This window comes from Acipenser ruthenus, chromosome 33 (genome assembly GCF_902713425.1).
Source record: "Acipenser ruthenus chromosome 33, fAciRut3.2 maternal haplotype, whole genome shotgun sequence".
Taxonomy (NCBI): Eukaryota; Metazoa; Chordata; class Actinopteri; order Acipenseriformes; family Acipenseridae; genus Acipenser; species Acipenser ruthenus.
The window spans coordinates 1,296,992-1,309,784 of record NC_081221.1 but is presented as its reverse complement, the minus strand read 5'-3'; the positions used below and the strand labels follow the sequence as shown (position 1 = coordinate 1,309,784).

Genomic DNA, 12,793 nt, shown 5'->3' with positions numbered 1-12,793 from the left:
CTCTCTGCAAGAGGCTGGAGGGCAGTCCAGATGTAGACAGGTAGTCCTGCACTGTTGTAAGGTGCGGTGATGTGTCAATACACATTTCCATTGTCCTAGGCAAATCCTCAATGTCATGACAGGCCTGTATTGTTTCAGGTGCTGGATTGCCAAGTTAACAATCTGGCAACTGTGGCCGTTTTGACAGGGGGTAGGTTTGCAAATCTCCAATCAATATCATAAACTGTTGTTATAGTCTCCTGACAATTACAGTGCTTAAAAAACAATTTTAAAAAAATATATTAAGGGGGCATCCGGATTTGAACCGGGGACCTCTTGATCTGCAGTCAAATGCTCTACCACTGAGCTATACCCCCTGTGACAATGTAACGCCTTTACATGTGTAGTGAACTCTTATCAACTCTGTAGCTTGTTTGCTTTCCATTGACAATATCCTGGTTGAAACCATTGCTTTTACAAGCCTGTTGTCTCCATGCAAACCACAGGCTATTCTCTGCAAGAGGCTGGAGGGCAGTTCGACTGCTTATTTTAGAGTTGGCAAGAAACATAATCAAATTAACAACAGACCGTAACCTATATAAGTTAAACAACACATAATATGTTTAAGTGGCCATCAGCTTTTTTTTTTTTATCACATCACGATTAATAGAAGCACTCGACATCTGTTTTTTTTTTCCCCCTCCAAAAATGGTTTGCATTTTTTATTGGATAAGGATAATTCCCCAATTTTTTTAGTAGGCTTCGTCACGCTTGTGACGCAGGACGCTTTCTGACGTAGATTCTTGCGTTGCTGCCGAATTGTGACACCGCATCAGGTTTATGTGGCCCATCGCCAGTGATCGATACAAACACGTGACAGTTAAACAAATGCACATGGTTCATCGAAAAAGACCAGTTACAATAGTCACACGGTTCCTACAGAACTTATCGGCTGCTTGCACTGTGCCCAGTCAGCACTATCCACATCAAATCGCCGACTACTTTGCCAAACACTTAGGTTGTCCAAACTGAGTCTTCCTCGTGATCTATACAAACTAGTCGAAATATATTGCATTGCTGTAATTTGGTTTTGAAAAGGACAGGGTCTGAATAGGGTTCCTATATGAATATGTTGTACAGGACAGTCTTAGGCTTTTTAACTCTCACCCAGTGCATTCTGGTAAGTGTAGTCCTGCTGTGAAAGGTACCGGAGACAGGCCAAACGCACTGAAAATAGCAAAGATTATAATATGATCACCCGCCCCAGCCGTGTTTGTTCTGTCAAACAATATTGTTTTACAGTTTGAACGGCGAGATCACAGCCCAGAGCTGGGTGCCTTAAACACGACGCATAGTGGACACCTCCGTGCGGTCAAGAATTAAGTTATTTTCCTGGAGATAATGCTGATCCCTCAGCCGCGAATGAGCTAGCTATCTTGCTGCTTTGTATAACGACCCAATTGTACCAAACATATACACTGTACTTTCAGCAATGCTATAAAAACAGAAAAGTTGTGCGAGCTTCATACAATTAACACCAGCCATACATCATGTGATGACACTGCACATACAGCAAGACATATTGGATAAGGGTGTCTGCTACGGAATTAATAATATATTACTTAAATATCAGTACCTATCTGGATTCAATTTTCACCTCTTTGGAACATAATAAAATGTGACATTTATATAAATAAAAAAAGCACTTTAACATTTAATACCAAGTTATATTTTTTTGACCACAGACCAGAACGACATATTTAATAGAATTTCCATGCATTGCAGATAAAGACGGCTCCACTAAATCAGTAATCAACTACTCTCTTCGGAGCGAGGTTAAGAGACTGTGGTTGGGCTATACAACATCAACATCATCACATCAGAGATGTGGCAATACCCGGAAACAATCCCAGGTCTATTTATTAAGACTTACCTCCCAGCCATCCCTAACCCTAACCCTCAATATGGCACAGCAGGGTGCGTGCCTTTGAGGGATATTGTCACATCTTGGGCAGTTAAACGTATTTGGTATTTCATTCTAGGTCAACCAACCTAACCAGCCCAAAATAAAGTGCTTTCTAGAAGCAACATCTGACTCTGCAAGTCATCACTAGCATGGTTATGAATATACACCAATAGAGCAAAACTAAAAGCAATGTGGCCTCTATCTAGTCTCCTCCCCCCAATTCACAAGACAAACTGCCCTAGTTACTTATTGCAGCAGTGAACACAGAATGCACCAATGCAACCATGAATTGAATGGCTCCATAAAAACAAAGAGAGCTTTGCACATTTTTTTTTTGGTAGAACCACATTTTATTAAATTTTTACAAACAATAGCTGGGTTTGTGTTCACGCAATGCTGCCAGCGTTTGAAGCAATCCTGGGCCATAAATCTGCACACTCCTTGGCAACAGGACCTGTGATTGCAGAACCTGGAAGAGTTAAAAAAAAAAAAAAAAACAACACTTTGTTTAATTGCACTGCTACAAAACACTGGTCTCAAAAGAGCGTAGAAGGAATAGCACCCTCTAATCTAGTACAGTTTGTCTCCATTGGCTAGAATTATGTTTTTCCACCCATATACAACCAGTCAAATCATGCTGTTTCAACAAGGGGTTGGGGGTCAATTCAAACTCCTTTTTATCAATTCACAATTCCTTATTGTCCAGCACACTGATCAAAACTGCAGTTAGCAGCATTCTGTTAAAGTGAGCTTCAAAATGACTTCAATTGAAGTCACTGCGAGTCAATTCAAATTGGGAATTGAAAAGGATATAATAAATAATTGAGTCAATTAAAAAAAATTGGAAGTGAAAAACAGGAATGACCCACCCCAACCCCCCCTGAACCTCTCCTGCAGGTTCAATTCTGAGCTGTCACACCGCGGATTGAGATTTAACAGCACGTGTCGCTGCCTTCTCACCCAACAGCGATGTGTTTGTTATTCCCATTCCACGACAACTCACCCAGCCACTGAGTGCAGGCGAAGCAAGTGCTTTTGGAAGGGACTGTTTCAGTGAATAAAACTAACCCATATCTAAATATTACACGGAAAGGAGCAACAATGACACTAAGTGGGATAAGTGTCACTAGTTTTTAAAAATTACAAAATCACACAATTACAATAGCCACCAAGCCCAGGTCTGGTAGAAAAGTATATAGGTTTGAACACAGCAACTTCCTAGCTGATGACTCTTAGCATTGTAAAAATCAAGAATCAACATGCACAGAGTCCCGCCCACAAGTGGGTCAAACCAACTATTTAAAAACACTTGCCTTTCATTTCTCCTTTGTTATTTACGATGACCCCCGCATTGTCTTCGAAGTAAAGGAACACCCCGTCTTTTCTCCTGTATGATTTCCGTTGCCGTATCACCACCGCAGGATGCACTGTAGAGAAAATTACAAGAAATAAAAATAAATAAATAATTCTAACATTGCTCCATCTATACCCGACTTCAACACAGTTCTAATCACACAAGCAACACGTTTTTGTTACACTGCGGATTGAGACTGAACAGCATGTGTCGCTGCCACCTCACCCAACAGCAATGTGATTTATTTGCCCTTCCACGACAACTCACCCAACCACTGGGCGCAAGTCAAGCAAGTGATTTTTGGAAGGGTTGTGTTACCACATGAACTGCACATAGCGAATATCTAAAATTTAATTTGCTTTGTTTATGCAAAAGAGATGAAAATAAGGCTCCTGTTGCATAGCAGTTTCACCCATTCCAGGTTTTATTACAATCTTGATTCGCCAGTGTATAGGGAACAAGCTCAGGTGCACCTAGTAAAACCAGGAATCAAACTGCTGTGCAATGGGAGTCTTATTTCCATCTGTGCAATAAAAACAATCGAGCTGCATCCTAGGATACCAAGACAAATGAGAATGTCACAACGCCAGGCTGGTAGCGTACAATGACGAATGACTTAAGCCCCCTTCACAGTGGCATGCTCTACCCGGGTCAGGAGCCGGTGTGATGCGGGTCGGGTACGTGATTTCACACTGCTTTTGAGAAAGCAGGTTGACCTGGGTGACAATGCACGGATCAATGGCCTGGAAGCAGCTTGTTAGGGACGCTTCCATCCAAGCTTCTCTGGATTGAAAATGTTTCTTCATCCCTGCTGCAGTCTGGCTCATGCTGAGTCTCAATAAAACGCAGATATGGCTAAACAGAATAAACAGAAACGTTCCTTGCGGAAGTGAAACCTTCACGCAGGCGTGGCTGTTTGTTATTTCGTCGGCTCACCAACGGCCATCATTTTGTCTCGCTCAACCCGGGTCAAAGCATGTCAGCCCACATTAAGGCGGTTGGCTGGGACCCAGGTTAACCCAGGTCTGACCCAGGTACGTGGTTTCACACTACGCAGGATTATGACCCGGGTAGGAGTGCCAGTGTGAAAGGGGCTTTCGATAGACTTCAGAGATCACATTAGCTAAACATGACAAATTAAACCATTTTATTCCTGTAATTCATCTTTAAAAAAAACGCAGAATATGTACCCTCCTGCAACACCACTTCAATAACTGAAGACACTGATTTCTCATTTAAAATAAATTAAAAAAAAGCACAAACACAATTAACAATCACTTTGGTTCTGCTGAATGTGCAGTCAACACATTCAAAAGTCAATCCCTCCCAGGGTCTGTGAAATCAGCCTATCTCCAGCCCTCTTCTGAGACTCACCCTTTTTCCTGAGTTCAGGCTTGCCTTTCTTCACAGTAGCCATGACCATGTCCCCCACTCCTGCTGCTGGCAGCCTGTTCAGACGCCCCTTGATCCCTTTAACAGAGATAATGTACAGGTTCTTGGCACCTGGGGATGGGAGAAACAGCAACGAAACCGTTTACAGCAAGTCCTGTGGCACTCCAAGCTTTTCATTCATCTAATGCCTTCCTGGTAATGCTGGAACTGGAATGGGGGGGGTCATTTTTTGAAATCAACCCCCCCACCCCCACATTCCTTCAAGGGAATTAATCTACATTTGAGATAGAGATTCTCGTACTGCTTTCAATTTAATTGACCAACAGCGACTTCAATTCAAGGAATACTGCCAATTGCAATTTTGACCAATAGCGTGTTGGAATGGGGAATGAATTTTAAAAAAAGGAATTTGAACTGGAATTTAAAAAAACAGGAATTGACCCTCATCCCTGGCTGGAGCCTCTCCTGCAGGTTCAATTCTGAGCTGTCACACCGCGGATTGAGATTTAACAGCACGTGTCGCTGCCTTCTCACCCAACAGCGATGTGTTTGTTATTCCCATTCCACGACAACTCACCCAGCCACTGAGTGCAGGCGAAGCAAGTGCTTTTAGAAGGGATTAGGATAGTGCTAATAAAACACCTCCAGTAATAAACTCCAGTTCCAGAGATCCCTAATAATACTGGTTGGTTTCTATCAATTTATTTAAGCCAGCACTACAATCCAGTGCACATACAACATCCTAGCCATAAACCTACATGGAGGTAACCAGATGCTTGTTTGAATAGATAACCCAGTACGGAGAACAGGTTGATACAGACCTGAACCATTACTTGAACACTGATCAGAGATTTAAATGAAGGTTCAACACACGTTTACTGTACCGTGCTTGTTCTGATGCAGCATTTTATAGCGTTTCTGGGAAACAGTTACAGAATGGCAGACCAAACCTTAACTGAACACGATGCTTACTGACCAATTAAAGGATACCTGAAGGTATTGTTCACACGTGTTGGTGTCTTACCTGTGTTGTCAGCGCAATTGATCACGGCTCCCACGGGGAGACCCAGGGAGATGCGAAACTTCGCCCCGGAGGAACCACCACGTCCTCAAAAGAACCAAAGAAAATAAATGACAAACTTACACACAAATCCGTTTCTGCAGAATTTCTATTCACAAAACAAAATACGTTTTGCAAACACGTGGCTGTTTGACACAACATATTCAAAGTAATAATTACTTCCTATCAATAGGAATTTTAAAAAAAGGGAATTGGACTCAACTAATTCAATTCTGAGCTGTCACACCGCGGATTGAGATTTAACAGCACGGGTCGCTGCCTTCTCACCCAAAAGCGATGTGTTTGTTATTCCCATTCCACGACAACTCACCCAGCCACTGAGTGCAGGCGAAGCAAGTGCTTTTAGAAGGGACTGTTTTCTGTTTTTGTACCACAAATACATTTTAAGGGTTGCATGCAACAGCCACTAGAGACCCCCCTCCCATTCAATAAAGTGGATCGCTGTTCACCGAACTGAACATCTGTTTGCACAACTGTAAAATCTGAATGAACTCGCAAGGCCTGTCCCCTCAAACGCAAAATACAATCGCACAGCATGCATCGCTTTACTTCACCTTTGCACGGTCAGGAAGATTTCAAAAACTTCAGCCCAACTAAAACTCTGGATAGGGCGACCTGACATGCAATCACGTATATCGCTACCGTGACAAACAAACGCATTTCCAAACTAGCGTTTCAAAACTTGCATATTAAAACACCCCTGGAAATGTCGACCGCTTCGACTTGCGAGCGAGACGGTTCTTATCTATTACTAATTTACTTAAAACTTCAGAATTGTGTGCTTTTCCCGCGTTACGATTAAATTTATTTGAGAATAAGTAGCTAGGACGTAGGGCGCGTTGGTAACTAACTAGGCCTGACATTTTACAAGTAGATTTCAGTGACACGACCCGCTTCAAATTCGTCGCCTTTTTATTTTAAGCAAAACTTAAAACAAAATAAAATTAACATCCCAATCCATTCATAAACACCGAACATTTATGCCGCTGTCCATCACTCGGGAAATCAAAAATGTCTTTCTGCGGATGGGGTTCACAGCAAAACAACACCAGCCACCTTCTTAAAAGGTTTATCTATCTTCATGACTTTTACAACTCAGCTCGAAAATAACTGACGAGAAGGAAAGGGGAGGCATTTAGCTAAGTAAATTGACCGACTGTGGAGCGCTAGCTGCAGTCTAAAACAAGGATGTCGTTGGATTTTGGGTCTGAACTCCGGATTTCTCTTACCTCTCTTAGACATTTTGGTTCACGGAAAGAGAGAGGGAACGAAAAGGATGACGGGATATACGATCCACGCTTTTGCCTCATGCCCTCATCACGTGATAAGGGAGCCTGGCATCTCCCCGCCCCTTAAATACGTCACGAAGCTGACGGCTAAATAGCTGATGTGCCCTTTTCACGTGACAAGGGAGAGGCACTTGTCCCAGATAAATATACTTGGGCTATATGGTTAGGGCGCAGTTTTTAATTTTTTAAAGCAGATTCCGTTCATAAAGTATTGGAAAAGCGTTGATTCTGAAACAAATTCACGATAGTTTTTTTTTTTTTTTTTGTCCTCCTGTAACTTGATTGAGATTCTGTTTCATTGATAACGTAAAAAAAAGGCAGCTCCTTATTTTTAATACAAAATCGAACGCATAACAACGAGTGAAGTTAAATTGTTTAAATTAACTCGTAGTTAAGAGGAAACTATTATTTGAAAAAAAAAACGGTTATAACGGCTAAATGTAACTTTAAAAGGGACATCACGTGACCAAAAAAAAAAAAAAAAAAAACGAACATGGAAAGCTCTTTTTTATGCTGTGTATGCTGATTTTGACAGGACGTTGCTTTTGCAGTAGCGACGATTCTCCCCATAATGCTTTATGCAGTGTAGCTGGCAGCGGCACCAAATATGTACACTTGCAATATTGTTTACATGAAAAACACGTGTATGTATTTATAGTGATTGCTATTCATAGATATTGCAGAACCTGTTTTTATTGTGTACGGTGTGTACATTATTTATTAATGATCTACAGTTACAGCAACGCATTCTCTTCAGCTAATGTTAGTACTTCAAGAAGCCACAAGGGGGACCCGTAGACCACGCTGCTCGTCCGTTCCAATTGCCTGCATCGGTAACATAGGCTAGATAACCTCCTGGTACAAGCCCTCCTGGGGACCTCCTGGTTACAAGCCCTTTTCTTTAACCACTGGACCACACAGCCTCCTATATGCACCAGATGCACCATTTTTGGCTGATCTAACCTACCTTACACATGTAGAACTGGAACAGAAGAGAAGCAATCGACTTATCAACAAATAAAACAAGACCTTTTTAACAGCTGGCACCAAGTATACAAGTAAAATGCATGCAACTGTACATTTAAAATGTGCGTCACCAATATGAAAAAAAAGGCGATGATCGTGACATATATCAACGGAATCGTATAGGATAGTAAAATATATGTAATGTTTAATCACAATTTCATAAGCGATGTTCCAATATGACATGATTACGCGATGGGACAAATCTGAAATTCTGCTTGAGTTTATTTGGCGAGTTTATCACACTGTGGAGTAGTGTTAGGGCTCTGGACTCTTGACCGGAGGGTCGTGGGTTCAATTCCCCGTGGGGACACTGCTGCTGTACCCTTGAGCAAGGTACTTTACCTAGATTGCTCCAGTAAAAACCCAACTGTATAAATGGGTAATTGTATGTAAAAATAATGTGATATCTTGTAACCATTGTAAGTCGCCCTGGATAAGGGCGTCTGCTAAGAAATAAATAATAATAATAATAATAATAATTTACCCGACACGGGTAAGATTGTGCCAGAAGCTTGGATCCTACAAAGCGCATTAGAATCTGAAAAATGTCGCGCTATTAAGTGTCTTATAGCGAGTGTCTAATAGCGACCTGTGACACCACATACAAAAGTTTCCCATAGTAAAAGCATCACAGCTAATTCTTGTAAAATAAATCACAGCGAAAGATGCATGGTAAAGCATATACGCATAGCAAAGGACAGAGAGGTATAGGGCAATGCATATAAAGACCTGGCAAACTAGGGTAAACGAGTGGGGTAACCATGGGAAAATTGCAAAAATACCTTGTAAAAAATACTGGGGTAAACTTTTCTAAGGGAAGCGCCCTGGTCAAAGCATAGCCCACCTTATCGCTGCTGCATATCTCTGTCTGGTACTGATGTTGCTGTATGTCTGCTTTCCAGCGTGCAGATTACTGGTGTAGTGTTATAAAGTGGTACATCGTCACAATGTGATACCAAAACTTGACCCTTGTAATGTTATAAAGTGGTACGTTATCACATTGAAAATGGTACACTGTCAGATTTTGGTACAAGTGCAATCAATTGCGATCTGATGGGTGTTTTCCTATTGTCAAAAAGAGGTACAGTTACCATTAGTTACACTTCTTTTTTTTTTGCAAACGAACAAATCAATTTCTCTAAAAGAGAAGTCCACCGCAAAGCTTGTTGCATATGATAAATATTCGCATACTATTTTCATGATGGAGGAAAAATATGATAAATTACATTTAAAAAAAAAATGAAAAAGACCGAAAACAGCATAACGTACCCGATTTGAATGGGCGCTTCTGTGCTTTCCAATAACACTACACCGGTCCACTTAACCCTTCGAATCCCGAATTACTGCTGTCGAGCTGAAAAAGTGTGAAATTAAGTTATATAATAATAACAACGTAGCTCGTTTGTTGCGTATACCTGTACACTAGAACAGGACGATGTTTTAAAAATGCATTTTGTACATGTTTATGAAAGTGTGTCCGTTGTCGAAATACGGTATCGCTCGCTTCAAATCAACTCTCAGACCCGCTTGTTCTGTCTTATATTATTATTATCTTGTAAAGCCCTTTGTGCTGGTGGTCCACTATGAAAGGCGCTATATAAAATAAAGATTCATTGATTGGTTGATTATAAGTATTGCATTTAAATTGCATTACTCTAAACATATTCAAAAATGACTCGTGTGATTACAGTTGAGGAACTTCAAAGCATGTTTCTTTCCTTCTCACAGGACACGGGGAAACACTTAAGATACGACTCAAAGGGTCTTTTAACGCCGAGGGAATACGAAGCCACTTTTGTGGCTTGGAACCTGGTTTCATGAGACTAACAGGCCACTGCGCGGCACAACAGCGGAGACTTGTGGGTGTTTGATACAGCAACCTCAAACCAGGTCTCCCAGTGGTCTCTTGGAACCAGGTTTCAAGCCAGAGGGCTGAGGAGACCTGTTTCAGAGATACTTAGGTTGGTCTCAGTCACAACATAATTAAAATATGAAGCCCATTTTGGGACTGTCTGCTACCGCAGTGAGTAATGCTGACAAACACTCCCGTGCCGCACTGCACACTCAGCACTGTTAGCAGGGTGAATGCTGGGTTTGTGGTCACTTAACAACGCTGCAAAAATAAAATGATCTTCAGCATAATACAATGAGAGGGCCAGCGATCGTGTTTCTAATAATAATAATAATAATAATAATAATAATAATAATAATAATAATAATAATAATAATAATAATAATAATAATAATTACAACCAACTCTGGTCCTGGAGAGTTGTAAGGTTACGAGTTACCAGATGAAAAATAACCAACGACCTAATTTGTATTTTTTTGGAATTTCATACGTTTTGACAATTGTTTGGTTGTTCGTTTTTGTTTTTTGGTCGTTTGAAATATATCTCGCTTGTTTCTCCTTTTGCTTTGCCTCCCCGTTTCCTGTCTTTGATCTCAGAAACGCGGAGAGCCTAAAAATATTGCGCACTGCTAGGGCAAGCTTCAACCTGCCCCTCTCCCCTCCCCTCCATTGCAAATACAGTAGAAGTAGACCACAGCTGGGTAGCTATACCGCATTCACATGCCTGGCATTCCTCTGATAATAAAAAACGTACACTGACACGTAGACTATTACTCTGAAACCAGAGGGTGTCCAATTTGGATTGCTTGTGCACTGTGCCTTCGTCATAATGATAAACAGATACCGTGTGTCATTTCACTGCAGCAGGTCGATCAATCTATATCTGCTCTTACTAAACTCGTCAACTGCAGTGTGTAAAAATGACAAAAAAAGGAGTGATTTACGGTGTAGAAATATAGGTTAAAAAAAATAATAAAGCAGTTTCTTCTTCAGCTCGACAGAAATTCAGGACTAACCAGTCTGTTTAGTCTAACGCTGTCGGCTAGTTTCATAGACCCTAATTAATACTAAACCGGGGGGCTACCTTAGCTAAGGTAACACGAGACCGTCCAAGCAATCAAAAGCAGTTTCATGAAATTCCAGCCGAGAATCGGTTTCAGTTTTTTGTTCGTTTGTATTTTTTTTTCCATCGACACCACACTACCACCAGAGTTCAAAGATGTTTTTTGGTTTTTTTTTAAGGCTGATCACCTGCTCTCAAATATGCTTTCATATTAGCTGGCTGTGCCAAAAAGCGATTATTCCATTCGTAAGAGGTATAGGATGGGGGGGAATTTGTGCTCGGGGGTTACAGTCCTCAATTGGGTTTTCATTTTGATGTTTTTAAACAGCCATCCATCTCGGTATTTTTCGAAGTGGAATGGCCTACAGGGCTGACTCTGGTCCTGGAGATCCACAATCCTGCAGGTCTTCTGGGCAACCATTAATGAACAGCTAAGTTGAAGGCCATGAAAACAGCAGCAGTGTGTGGTAGTGGTTAGGGCTCTGGACTCTTGACCGGAGGGTCGTGGGTTCAATCCCAGGTGGGGGACACTGCTGCTGTACCCTTGAGCAAGGTACTTTACCTAGATTACTCCAGTAAAAACCCAACTGTATAAATGGGTAATTGTATGTGAAAATAATGTGATTTCTTGTAACAATTGTAAGTCGCCCTAGGTAAGGGCGTCTGCGAAGAAATAATAATAATTAATAATAAAAAACACAGCCGGTTTGGCCCTCCCGGCTTAAAGCCTTTAATGAACCAGCAGAGGTTGCTAATACAGGAAGGGGAAGTTAAACGGTTGAGTGATTCGCAATATACTTCGATAAGAACAGGTTGCAGAGAGGCGTTCTCTTTACCTAATGAGTGGTCTGATCGGATTGAAAAAAAACAAAACACACACACAACATCAATTTTACAGGAAGGTGGGCGGGAGAGAGGATCTAATACACACACACACACACACACACACACACACACACCTTGCAGACCAGATCAGTCCCTCCTGGGAAAACCCAAAGGAAATGCATTTCCGTCGGCCGCTTGTTTAATCCGGGCGTTTCTTCAGGCAGTTGCTTCCACAGCGCGCTAATCTCTATGTGATTTGAAATAATCATAATTATTATTGTTTAGCGCCTAAATTACGGCTTGCTATGAACCATCCTGCATCAGAGGTATATCATTTGAAACATGTTTTCAAAGCGGGGCCTGATTGCCATGTATGGAGGGTAGGTGGTATAGGTTATAATGAATAAAAAGCCATGCCATGTAAAATGATGTCTACACGCTTTCATATAATGGGGTGCAGTGGTTTTCCCTCATTGCTAGTCGACCCGAGTTGAGTGACACGCTGTGGCTTTTTGGACGGATGTTGGTTGATATTTCCTAGCAAGCCTTGCGGCTAAGGTCGCTTTCACTTCTTTACAAAACCGAAGTGATGGACGCTGCTGCTTTCCTCATGAGAATCATAAAAAAATAAAAAAAAGATACGAGAATATTAAACCGCGGAGAAACCTGCGCACTCCCTGATGTGGATTAAGCGCGATACCCCCCTCGTCACTTGATTGGTTAGTGTTGTGACATAATAACATCGATCCCGCTTCGGGGCAGCAGTGTGGAGTAGTGGTTAGGGGCTCTGGGCTCTTGACAGGAGGGTCGTGGGTTCAATCCCAGGTGGGGGACACTGCTGCTCTACCCTTGAGCAAGGTACTTTACCTAGATTGCTCCAGTAAAAACCCAACTGTATAAATGGGGAATTGTATGGAAAAATAATGTGATATCTTGTGACAATTGTAAGTCGCCCTGGATAAGGGC

The 12,793-nt window shown here is 41.6% G+C and overlaps 1 protein-coding gene and 1 non-coding gene across 2 annotated transcripts; both read right to left on the bottom strand.

Moving 5' to 3' along the window:
- Positions 1–284: 284 nt before the first annotated feature.
- trnac-gca (transfer RNA cysteine (anticodon GCA)) lies at positions 285–356 on the bottom strand. The gene has a single exon. It is a non-coding gene; the product is annotated as a tRNA-Cys (tRNA).
- Positions 357–2,271: 1,915 nt separating this feature from the next.
- Positions 2,272–7,103, bottom strand: LOC117433462 (large ribosomal subunit protein uL14). The gene is made up of 5 exons (XM_034055743.3): positions 7,002–7,103; positions 5,716–5,799; positions 4,674–4,802; positions 3,259–3,372; positions 2,272–2,414 (listed from the first exon to the last, which is right to left on the bottom strand). Exons 1-5 carry the CDS (start codon positions 7,012–7,014, stop codon positions 2,332–2,334), a joined length of 423 nt encoding a protein of 140 aa, XP_033911634.1. The 5' UTR covers positions 7,015–7,103; the 3' UTR covers positions 2,272–2,331.
- Between the last annotated feature and the right edge of the window lie 5,690 nt (positions 7,104–12,793).

Bases quoted from the DNA above. Each gene is read 5' to 3' on its own strand.
- LOC117433462 (XM_034055743.3), bottom strand. The intron at 3,373-4,673 runs GTGAGTCTCAGA...TTTTCTCTACAG, and splicing joins GCCTGAACTCAGGAAAAAGG to TGCATCCTGCGGTGGTGATA. The intron at 2,415-3,258 runs GCAAGTGTTTTT...TAACTCTTCCAG, and splicing joins TAACAAAGGAGAAATGAAAG to GTTCTGCAATCACAGGTCCT.